This window comes from Solanum verrucosum, unplaced genomic scaffold, assembly GCF_900185275.1.
Source record: "Solanum verrucosum unplaced genomic scaffold, falcon-dt-bn FXZP01000434.1, whole genome shotgun sequence".
NCBI classification, from domain to species: Eukaryota; Viridiplantae; Streptophyta; class Magnoliopsida; order Solanales; family Solanaceae; genus Solanum; species Solanum verrucosum.
The window spans coordinates 157,258-169,719 of NW_026019848.1; the positions used below are offsets into that span (position 1 = coordinate 157,258).

At 30.6% G+C, this 12,462-nt stretch overlaps 1 protein-coding gene across 1 annotated transcript; it reads right to left on the reverse strand.

Annotated features, from left to right (window-relative positions):
- Positions 1 to 1,435: 1,435 nt before the first annotated feature.
- On the reverse strand, positions 1,436 to 10,191 carry LOC125817778 (peroxidase 60-like). Its single transcript, XM_049497315.1, has 4 exons — positions 9,973 to 10,191; positions 8,553 to 8,732; positions 2,844 to 3,003; positions 1,436 to 1,872 (listed from the first exon to the last, which is right to left on the reverse strand). The coding sequence occupies exons 1-4, from the start codon at positions 10,189 to 10,191 to the stop codon at positions 1,436 to 1,438; spliced, it is 996 nt and encodes a 331-aa protein (XP_049353272.1).
- Positions 10,192 to 12,462: the final 2,271 nt, after the last annotated feature.

Below are 12,462 nucleotides of genomic sequence, written 5' to 3' on the forward strand. Positions count from 1 at the left end.
TCGGATGGTAATATTCCAAATCACAAGCATGAAGATGATGAGAGTGACAAAGATGAAGTAGATTGGTTTTACATTTCAATGGCTATAGGATTTGCACTAAGCTTTTGGGGTGTTTGTGGTTCATTGTTTTTTAAGAGGTCATGGAGACATACTTATTTTCGTTTTCTAGACCGTAGTTGGGAAATGTTGCTTGCAAAGTTACCAATATGTTGAGGGATATGGTTAAGGATATTGCTATCATCAAAAGTTAGTTTGTATGCTTACATTTCTCATGTTGGCAATCATGTTGTTTCATTTTGTATTCAAATGAATGTTTCTTAAGATGTTCAAACAATGTTGTTTCTTTCATAGTTCCAATTTTCTTTTTTCAATCAGAGTTGTGAGACATATGTTAATTTCTTTATTTATAATTTTTTAAGTACTTCATAAAAAAAGTTTTGTACTATAACTATATAAATAATACATCAAACAAAAAAATATCATTTTGAAATTTTTTGACATGACATCATATCGGTCAAAGTTTAATTGAGAATGCCAAAATGGTCCAAATCAACTTATTGAGCCACCTAATAAACTTAAGCGAGTTGGGCCGATCATATCTTTATATGCAAACTTCAAAGTAACAAAAGCTAGCAAGGCCAAGTTCTCTGCTTTGGCTGGACAGAGTACTTCACTTGCTGTCCTTAGAATCTGTGGTGGGGGCATCAACCCGCCCCACACTCACCCTCGTGCAACCGAGCTATTATTCATGATCGAAGGAAGCCTCAAGGTTGACTTAGTGGACACTACTAAGAATCTCTATATATATACTCAAACTCTACAAATTGGTGACATGTTTGTGTTTCAAAAAGGACTAGTGAATTATCGGTACAATGGATGATCGGATTGTGGCTAAGTTTTGATTCATTTGATTTGCCAAAATCTTGGTTATTCTACAATGTAAAAGTGTTTGCTCTTGTGCAAGATGCAACTTGTGAACTCATGTATGTGATTCATTTGATTTGTCACCTTGTTTCTAAGTGATTTTCATTAATTTATTTTTGTGTCAAATCTTAACGGTTAAAACGATAACGATCAATAACTGACAAACCAATAACTGATAAGCCAATATCTTAATGGTTCTATAACGGTTTAGCATCTCTACAAACCGATAACCAATAAGTCAAACTGATATACTTCAAAACATTTCTCGTTCACACTTTAAAAACTCCAAAAAAAATTGTTTTAATAAGAATAAATGAAATTACAAAGAAGAATTAAAAATAAACAAAAGAAAAAGAGTACACCAATACTCAAATTTCAAATGCCAAAGAATCAATGAAGAAGGGGTCTCTAGCCCCCCCCCCCCCCCCCCCAATCCAATACAAAAAAAATGTAACAAAAGTAAACTTTATACAATAAGCAAATAAATTAACAAAAGAAAGATAGAATTTTTCTAATTGAACCCCCCAAAAATGAATGGCTTCTTATTAACAACCCTACATGATTTCCTCACTTCTCCTTGTCCATCAATTAATCCTTCAACTCTACCCAATTTCACCATGGCCTCACCAAACTTAGTGTAAAAATCAGGATCATTAACAATATCATCCACAATATTCTTTGTCAATTCATCCAATGCTATTTGTTGATCAATTTGAAGAACCCCATTTCCCTTTTTAATTTCTTGAAAATATGAGTTATCTACCAAAGATGGAGTCTTCACATCAAGAGGATAAGTGTTATCAAATATTAATGAAATTCTAGGACATTTATCCTTTAATTCAGCCAATAGCCATGGGCTCATGGTTGGATCAGGACCACCAGTTTTATTGAAGTTGTATATTCTATCTTTGAAGAGTGAGCAACGAGCAATTCCAACAGTGTGGCCACCTAGAATTGAAAATAAACAAGTAAACGGTCAATGAAATGAGATGAAAATCTCGAAAGTTCAAATTTCAATAGGTGATTTCTGTCAATCTGTCTAGGTTTTGATGGTCAAAGTTATTCAGTGACCATGTTGGTTAATGGTTACGAGGTAGCATGTACTCATCATAGGGTAGATTCACCAAACAGAGTTATGGATTCAACATAACTCCATATAATTTTGGCGTACATGTTGTATTTATGTTTAAAATTTTATTTAATATTATACTCCCTCCATCCCATTTTATGTGGCACTTTTCGGATTTCGAGATTCAAACAAATCTAACTTTGACCGTAAGTTTTTCATAAATTTTTTAAACATTTTGAATTATCAATTATTGTGACTTATAGTACTTTTTACGTAGTTTACAAATATATAAATTTTATTTCAAAAAAATTGAAGATTTCATGCGCAAATTCTCGAAAAACGAAAAGTGCCACATAAATTGGGACGGAGGGAGTAATTAATTATCTATCTAAAAACGTGGTAACCAAAGAAGATTATGGCTTAAAACCCTTAAATTTAAAATCACATGGCTCTACCTTTGGATTTTTAGTAAAATAGTACAGTATATACTCTAGGTGGATGCAACTCGCAAGCTAGTTTGAGTACCATTGTCATAAAAAGAATATGTAGGATAAGATAAAGGTTGACAAATAAAAACGTTACGTTAAAAAGGAAAGCATCCAAAGGTGTGCCCTAATATGGGCAACATAATGAAATGTGAACCATAAATCCACCACTTTTCAAATCTTAGTAAAAGTAAAAAAGTGTTAGGTATTTTCTAATTTGATCCGTCTCAAATTCACTGAATAGAGTTACTTGGTATATTCACCCTGGTGGGAGATAGTATGTACGTGATAAAATAGTCGAGTTGCACACATGCTACTGGACATCATCCCAATAAAATGAAGGATCGTAAAAAATGTGAAATTACCTAGAAGATAAACCATGTCATATTGAGTAAGATTTTTGCTTGCAAAGAGTTTGATGGAATCAGAAACTGAAATTGTAGCAGCAGGAAGATTAACATTTGAAGCTAAGGAAACATCTCCATCCCTTCGTCCTGTTTCTACATCATACCATTTTCCTCCAGCCTATGACAATTTATAATCAAAACTAACACAAATTAGGATGCATGTATATATATGTCACAAATAATATAATTTAAATGTCTTATTGTATTAAGATCACGAGTTTCAGGAATCTTTAGTTTTTTCTTAACTCCAAAGCCAATCAAATAAGTCATGAAAAAAAAAATGTTACTCTTTAGTTTGACTGGGCATGGAGTTTAAGAAACTAAATGATCCGTTTGAATCTTGTCATCTTAGATTAATGATGTGTGTAGTCCATTTACATCTTGTGATCTCAAACTTGTCATATAAAATATTGAAACTGAAAAACTTACTAAATATAGAAAGAAACACTCTTTTTGAGACAGATTAAAAATGCTACCATTGAAGAAATAGAGAAAATTACTAATTAATCCCACCCATGTTTTACCTGATCCAATCTAGTCAAAGGTCTTCTATCCTTGTTGAGAATTATAGTTTTTTTTAAAAAAAATAAAGTGACCCAATCCCTTCTCAACCTAGGTCAAAGGTCTTCTCAGTTTTTTTAATAGAATTAAGTTCGTTACAGTTAACAAATCAGCCTCACATCATATCGATAACGATTAAAGAACTTAATTATAGTAGTAAAATAGAAAATCTCAAATGATATATGGAAGTAATAATGATGAAATAAAATGTAAAATTTACCAAGACAATAGCATCTCTAGTTGCCATAGAAATAATGTCAGCACAAGAAATTAGGCCTTGACATTCTGCTTCTAAAGCTTCTTTAATAGCATCAATGAGTCCATCCAATAGAATTGATGCATCACAACCCTATTCATCATGTACATATAGCAATAATATTATTCAATGATAATAAAAAATTGTACCACAAATATTTCATAAAGAGCATTCTTTTTTCACAATACCAAAATTTTATGGGTTTGGTTCATGAGCAAAATAAGAAAAGTCAAAAGGAAATTATCATAAATTTTTTTTATGTTACCCTTTATGACATAATTTATATGAATGTTATCCTTAATTTTATCACATGAAACACTAATAATACTTCATGTTTATAGTATTGGTGCAGTTCTAGTCCGCCCTCAAACTTGTCTTTACTTTTTGAGATCGAAAGGCCCATTAAGTAAGATTTCATGTGCAACAATACAAATAAAGGTAAATTCTTGATTTAATTAGCTACAATGATGTTTGGGCTAAAAAAGATAGGATTTAGCCACGGACATGTTTTATAGCAAAACAACAAAATTTATCATTACTCTTACTCAACGATCAATTTATGTTAGCTACAAGTGAATTAGTGACGAAGTTCGCAGCTAAATTCAGTTTTCTTAATAGAACACTCTTCTTCTCATCTTCCCTCATAGAGTTCTTGTTTCTACCAAATATAGAGGAGGAATGAACATTCCATACTCTAAATTGTGGACAAAACTAATGTTAAAAATAGACGAAAGTTTAAGAGGACCAAAAGTGCATCAATATTACAAACAAGAGTGACAATTATATTAGTGTTCCACGTGAAAAGGGAATAAGAATGATCTATTTTGGGCCTTTTCTCCATAAAAATATCGTTATAGGTTTAAAACCATGCATTCCAATATCCTTTCCTTCTTTATTAAATTTCCGTATCAAATTAAATTTCCTTATCGAAAGCCAAAGCTCACTTAAGCTCCATTTGAAAATTTGAATTTCTAAAACTAAAATTATTTACGAAAGCATTCATAAATCTATTCTGCCCAATGAATAGCAGACAAGAGATGGATAGTCATTTGAGTCATACCACCAAGAGGAAGATCAAGAAAATCTCTACCATCAGACTTCGAATCTGTTTCTTATTTGAAAGTTGACTACACCCCATTGAAGCTCTCTTGCGATATGTGATTTTCCACATTGCTACCTGTATTGAACCTCTGATTTTTTGGAAGCAACTCTCTCAGTCTTATATTAGTTGTCAATATTATTTAAAATACTTATTTAATTTATTTCAAAACATTTTGTCATTTTATAAGGTAATTATTTCGCCTTATTTAATTGTTCTTGAAAATAAATACTATTATTGATTATCTTGAGTTCAAATACATGAATATTAGTTAATGTTTAGATATGCGATTTGACGTTGATTTCATCTCATGATTTTATATTATGAGATGAGATCTCAAATTCTCCAAAAATCATGATTTGAGATTTTTCAAATACAAAAATTGACCCTCAAGTATTTGTAAAAAAACCTCACATTTATATCTACTAACCATTTATATTATATGTAAATGTAATAAAATTTATAATTCTTATAATTACTTTTTAAACCATTTATATCTCATTTAATGATTATTTTCACCAACATAAAATTTATTATTACTTCAAATCAATTCTTACTTTACCATTTATATTCACCAAATTCATTATTTTTTATCAAATTTATTTAAAGAGTACTCTACAACTTATGTTTAATTTTTTTTAAAGTTTAACCAATAAATGTTATTTTTTTTATAATAGTTTTGTGATAATGTATTATGCGATTTTATAAACTTTGTTTATTTGGTAAAATTGTATAAAGAATTGGGACAATTTTAATAATTTTACAACTTATAAGTTTTTTATGTTTATGAGAAAACATACACTATAAAAAGTTCCAATTGCATGTCCAAACAAAACTTCAACTTAAATCTCATGATTTCGTGTCATGATTTCAAATCATGTTTTCATATTGCATGGCCAAACGGGCCCTTAACTAAAGAAAAAAAGAGAACTCTTTAAAATTTTCTACTCTAACAAAGTGGTGGAGCTAGCTTAATATTTACTGGTTCACTTCAGACAGTCTATATTTATTATAAAAAAATTATTAGATATTTGATTTTAAATTTAATTATTATATTTTCTTCGTTTTAGTTTAAATGTTTTAATTTCCTTTTTGATTTGTTTTTAAAAGAGTGTTTTTCTTTATATTTAGTAAGTTTTTTTATCTCAATATTTTACATGACAAATTTCAACCACATATTTAAAGAATTACACACATTTTAAATCTAACTTCAGAAAACGTTAAGAAAAGTCCTCTCTTATCAACAAGAGAACCTCATCATTATGGGCACGGTGGACATGATAAAGTTGTAGAGAAGACTTGTTATTTAATTACTCTCTGTTTAAAAAGGAATGATCTAGTTTAACTTGGAACGAAGTTTAAGAAATAAAAGAAGAATTTTTAATCTTGTGGTTCTAAATTAAAGTTATGTCAAATGTATCAAAATGCCCTTTAATCTTGTGGCCTTAAACATACCACGTGGAAAATTTCAAATGCTAAAGAATCAATTAAGGAAAGGTCCTCTACACCCCCCACCCCCCCCCCCACCCCAATACAAAAAATGAAACAAAAGAAAACTTATACAATAAGCAAATAAATTAACAAAAAAAAAAATAGACTTTTTTCTAATTGAGCCCTCCAAAAATAAATGGCTTCTAATTAACAACCCTACATGATTTCCTCACTTCTCCTTGTCCATCAATTAATACTTCAACTCTACCCAATTTCACCATGGCCTCACCAAACTTAGTGTAAATATCAGGATCATTAACAATATCATCCACAATATTCTTTGTCAATTCATCCAATGCTATTTGTTGATCAATTTGAAGAACCCCATTTCCCTTTTTAATTTCTTGAAAATATGAATTATCTACCAAAGATGGAGTCTTCACATCAAGAGGATAAGTGTTGTCAAATATTAATGAAATTCTTGGACATTTTTCCTTTAATTCAGCCAATAGCCATGGGCTCATGGTTGGATCAGGACCACCAGTTTTATTGAAGTTGTATATTCTATCTTTGAAGAGTGAGCACCGAGCAATTCCAACAGTGTGGCCACCTAGAATCGAAAATAAACAAGTAGTTAACGGTCAATGAAATGAGATGCAAATCGTCAGAGTTCAAATTTTAGTACGTGATTTCTTTCAAACTGGCTAAGTTTTGATGGTCAAAGTTATTCAGCGACCATGTTTGTTAAGGGTTACGAGGTAGCATGTACTCATCATAGGGTAGATTCACCTAACAGAGTTATGGATTCAACAAAACTCAATATATAATTCTGGCTCGAACTTTGTATTTGTATTTAAAAGTTTATTTAATATGTATAATTAATTTATTTAAAATGCACTAAGCAAAGAAGATTATGGCTTAAAACTCGAGGTCGCAAGCAAGTTTGAGTACCATTGTCATAAAAAGAAAATCTAGAATAAGATAAAGGTTGTAAAATAAAAACATTAAAATGGATAGTGCATCCAAAGGTATGTCCTAATGGGCAATATAATGAGATGTGAACCATAGATCGACCGTTGTTCAAATCTTACTAAAAGTTAAAAAAAAATGTGTTAGGTAGTTTCTTTAATTTGATCATATATTCACCGTGGTGGGAGATAGTATGTACATGATAAAATAGTCGAGGTGCACACATGCTACTGGACATCATCCCAATAAAATGAAGGATTGTAAAAATATGAAATTACCTAGAAGATAAACCATGTCATATTGAGTAAGATTTTTGTTTGCAAAGAGTTTGATGGAATCAGAAACTGAAATTGTAGCAGCAGGAAGTTTCACATTTGAAGCTAAGGAAACATCTCCATCCCTTCGTCCTGTTTCTACATCATACCATTTTCCTCCAGCCTATTACATTTTATAATCAAAACCAACACAAATTAGGATGCATGTATATGTCACAAATAATATAATTTAAACGTCTCATCGTATTATAGTCACACAAATATTATAGCATATTTCTAAGATCACGAGTTTCAGGAATCTTTTGTTTTTTCTTAACTCCAAGGCCAATCAAATAAGTCATGAAAAAAAAACGTTAGTCTTTAGTTTGATTGGGCATGGAGTTTAAGAAACTAAATGAGACGTTTGAATCTTGTCATCTTAGATTAAAGATGTGTCTAGTCCATTTAAATCTTGTGATCTTAAACTTGTCATATAGAATATTGAAACTGAAAAACTTACTAAATATAGAAAACAACACTCTTTTTGTGGGAAAAAACTTACCCGCACCAGGTGTATACACCAAGCCAATGCAATTTCCATTATTACGTGATTTAATGAAGTAAAACACATGTTAATTAATTATGGTTAAGTAAAATGAACTATAAATTTAAACACATGGCATGCATATATTGGCTTGGTGTAAACACCCGGTGCGGATAAGTTTTACCTCTCTTTTTGAGACAGATTAAAAAAGAAATATATACTATCAATGCCTAGCATTGAAGAAATAGAGAAAATTACTAACTAATCCCGCCCATGTTTTAAATGGATGTTTTACCTAATCCATTTCAAATCTAGTCAAAGGTCTTCGAGCCTTGTTGAGAACTATAGTTTAAAAAAAAAGTGACCCCAATCTCTTCTCAACCTAGGTCAAAGGTATTCTCACTTTTTTTTGAAATAAAATTAAGTTCGTTATGATTAGTAAATCAGCCTCACATCATATCGATAGCGATTAGAGGACTTACTTATAGTATAACATAGAAAATCTCAAATGATAGATGGAAGTAATAATGATGAAATAAAATGTAAAATTTACCAAGACAACAGCATCTCTAGTTGCCATAGAAATAATGTCAGCACAAGAAACTAGGCCTTGACATTCTGCTTCTAAAGCTTCTTTAATAGCATCAATGAGTCCAAATCCCCTAACACTTGAATTTGGGACTGCTTTTCTCTCACTGGTGAGTCCATCCAATAGAATTGATGCATCACAACCCTATTCATCATGTACATATAGCAAAAATATTATTCAATGATAATAGAAATTTGTACCACAATTATTTCAAAAAGAACATTCTTTTTTTCATAATACTAAAATTTTATGTAATTGGTTCATGAGAAAAATAAGAAAAGTCAAAAGGAAATTATCATTAAAAAAATTATTTTACCCTTTATGACATAATTTATTGGCACAAAAATAGAGAAAAGGATTAAAATAGTTCCTCATCTTTAAGTTTAGACTCAATGTTATCCTTATTTTTTTCACGTGAAACACTAATAATACTCATGTTTATAGTATTGGTGTAGTTTTGATCCGCCCTCAAACTTGTCTTTACTTTTTGAGATCTAAAGGCTCATTATGTAAGATTTCATGTGCAACAATACAAATAAAGGTTGATTCTTGATTTAATTAGCTACAATGATGTTTGGACTAAAAAAAAATAGGATTTAGCCACGGACAAGTTTTATAGCTAAACAACAAAATGTATCGTTACTCTTACTCAACGATCAATTTATGTTAGCTACAAGTGAATTAGTGACGAAGTTCACGTACAACTAAATTCAGTTTTCTTAATGGAACACTCTTCTTCTCATCTTCCCTCATAGAGTTCTTGTTTCTACTAAATATAGAGGAAGAACATTGAACATTCCATACTCTAAATTGTGGACAAAACTAATATTAAAAATAGACGAAAGTTTTGGAGGACCAAAAGTGGACCAATGTTATAAACATGAGGGAATATTAGTGTTCCATGTAAAAAAATAAGAATGACTTTAAGTCTTAACCCAGAGATAAGGGTCTATTTTGGGCCTTTTCTCCACAATAATATGCATTTTCAATAGATATCCTCTCCTTTATTAAATTTCTATGTCAAATTAAATAGTTTCACATAAAATATCATTTTATGCTTAAAACCACACATTCCAATATTCTCTCCTTTATTAAAACTTCTGTGTCAAATCAAATAGCTTCATCACATAAAATGAGATGAAAAGAGTAGTGAATATAGTGGTTCGCCTGCATATTCATGATCAAAAATTATGTATCCGTCTCTGCTACAGAATTTGACACTAAAGATTTAAATAGTTTCACATAAAATAAATTGGAAAGAGTAGTGAATATAACGGTTCTCTATATTAATGATAAAACCTCTGTATCCGCTACTGCTATCGAATTTGACACTAAAAGATGAAAGAAGTAGAAAATGCAAGAGTTATATATGTAAGTTTCTTACATTAACAAAGCAATCATGGAATTGCATACGTAGAAGAGCAGCTGCAATATCCTTTTCCTTCTCTTCAAAATGCCATGTTTCTACAACATTTTGGACAACACCTTCAACATTTGTCACCCCACATTTTCCTTTGTAAAATCCAACTCTAAGTTCTCCATAGCATTTTCCACAAAATAACACAAAAAATAACACCACCACAAGTGCCAATGTTTTAGACATTTTAATTTGACAAATATAATGTGGTTGAAAGAGACATATTTTTCTATCCAGTTTATAGTATTTTGCTAAGGTTATTAAGATAATAATGAAGTATGACATGTAAAATGTGTATGCTTTGCACGACCATTTCTTAGGGATTGTGACAATAACGTGCCTTCAAGTTCTTGAATAGAATATTTATATTATATTATAGTCAAAGCATGTGGCTTAAAAATAGTGTCAATTAATAGTATCAAAGATCACAAGAAGATTCATAAGGGGCCAAGACGGTACAAAATATGAAAAAATACACGATGTTGAAGAGATTCAATAGCTATTATATTACATAAAAAATAATTTCAATCATATAGAAGCAAGATAATTTTATATCTAAGGGTATTTGGATGAACCTCCTCAGCTATACTTAGCTCCGCTCTTGTAGATATATATACTCCCATGTCAATTACTTAGAAAAAATATATGTAATTTTACACTCCAATTTTTTGTCTTTTTATTTTATTTTATTCAATTACAATTAGTTATGAAGATCCAATACTAATATTGCATCATAAATAAATAATAACAAAGGTAATAAGTAGTTATTCTTTAATAACATTTTCCCACATTTACGAACAATCTCTTCACTTTAAACTAGCATTCATTTTCATATTAGATGATAAAAAGATGAAACAACATTGTTATTATGTGGGGTTCGGTAGATAAAATTATAATTGAAGTCATAATTGTTATGTACTTTTTTAGTAAATTTTGTCTTTTATTTAATTTTCTCTACTTTTTCGTTTTCTTTTTTCCTTCTCTCGTCACCCATCTTCTAATACTTTCTCATAATTTGTCTCACTATTATTCACAATTATTAACACTACAAATCACCAAATAAGCATTAAAACTATTAGGGAAAAAGTTTAAATATGCCATCGAACTTTCACAAAAGGCTCATTTATGTCATCTGTTAAAAGTTTGATTCATCTATGCCATTACCGTTTGAGAAAAGGCTCATTCATGCCATTATTTTTTAACAGTGATTTTGCAAAATCATTTTTTACACATGGCCAATTATAATTCGGCCACGTCAATATTATCAAAATTCTAAACAAAAATTGAACTAAAATAACCCACTCAACCCACCCAAATTTTAAAAAGTCCCTATAACCCATCAGTAACCCAATCCTTTCATTCACTTTTAATCTAAAAACCCTAACTAAGAAAAGAAGTTTCTTCACTTCTCTAAGGACGGCGAACTCTTCGCCTTCTCCGACTAATTTTGCACTCTTAAATGTGATCAGGCATTTCAGTTCGTTTTATTAAGGTCCTGCTATTCTAAAGCACTCTTTGTAATACTTTTTCCAAAAATAAATTCATGCTAATACTCAAAATCAGAAAATAGTGATTGCTTTACTAGGTTTGAAGTCCAATGAGAAAGAGAATAAAAGCCGTGCAATCATTTTTTGTAATAAAATTAGATATTTGGTGCTACCCTGTAAAAAGAATATATATAAATCAAGGCATAAAGTGAAAAGAATTTATGTTTACTTCATACCATTTCCTTGGGTGCTTTTTAGATTGAAAAATTGAATTAAAGAATTGGGTTACAGATGGGTTATAAGGATTTTTTAAAATTTGGGTGGGTCTTTACTTGGTGGGTTATTTTAATTCAATTTTTGTTTAGAATTTTGATTTTTTTTATTAAAAAATAATAATGATGTGGCTGAATTATAATTGGCCACGTGTAAAAAATGGTTTTGCAAAATCACTGTTAAAAAATAATGGAATGAATGAGTCTTTTCTTAAACGGTAATGGCATAAATGAGCCAAACTTTTAACGGATGGCATAAATGAGTCTTTTCTAAAAGTTCGATGGCATATTTGAGCCTTTTCCCAAACTATTATTCATGTAGTGAAAAAAAAATCGTCATTAATTTCCTTACTCTAATAAAATTCATCAACCTTCAAATCTTATCTATAGTCTCTATTATTGTTCGATGAAGAATTTAATCTATACTCAATAAGAATTTTACAAACTTGAGCAGCAACCACCTGTCGATTATGCTCAACCCCGATAATCTAGTGATTTCCTCAAGTGTAGAAGGCGTAAATCCTTCACTATTAAAAGAAGAAATCAAAAGGGTGTATTCATACCCAAGTCCAAGACGATTAACGAGAACTTCAAACTTGAAATTGGTGCCAAGATTGCGTAATTTGGGTGTGAGAGGTGAAGGGGGTTGTCACGCCCCAAGTCTACACCCTGGCGGGACCGGCACCCGGAGACCATTT

Coding starts and splice junctions, on each gene's coding strand:
- LOC125817778 (XM_049497315.1), bottom strand. CDS start 10,191: ATGTCTAAAACATTGGCACTTGTGGTGGTGTTATTTTTTGTGTTATTT. Junction 8,733..9,972: donor TCCATGATTGCTTTGTTAAT/GTAAGAAACTTA, acceptor CATGATGAATAG/GGTTGTGATGCATCAATTCT. Junction 3,004..8,552: donor CTAGAGATGCTGTTGTCTTG/GTAAATTTTACA, acceptor AAATTGTCATAG/GCTGGAGGAAAATGGTATGA.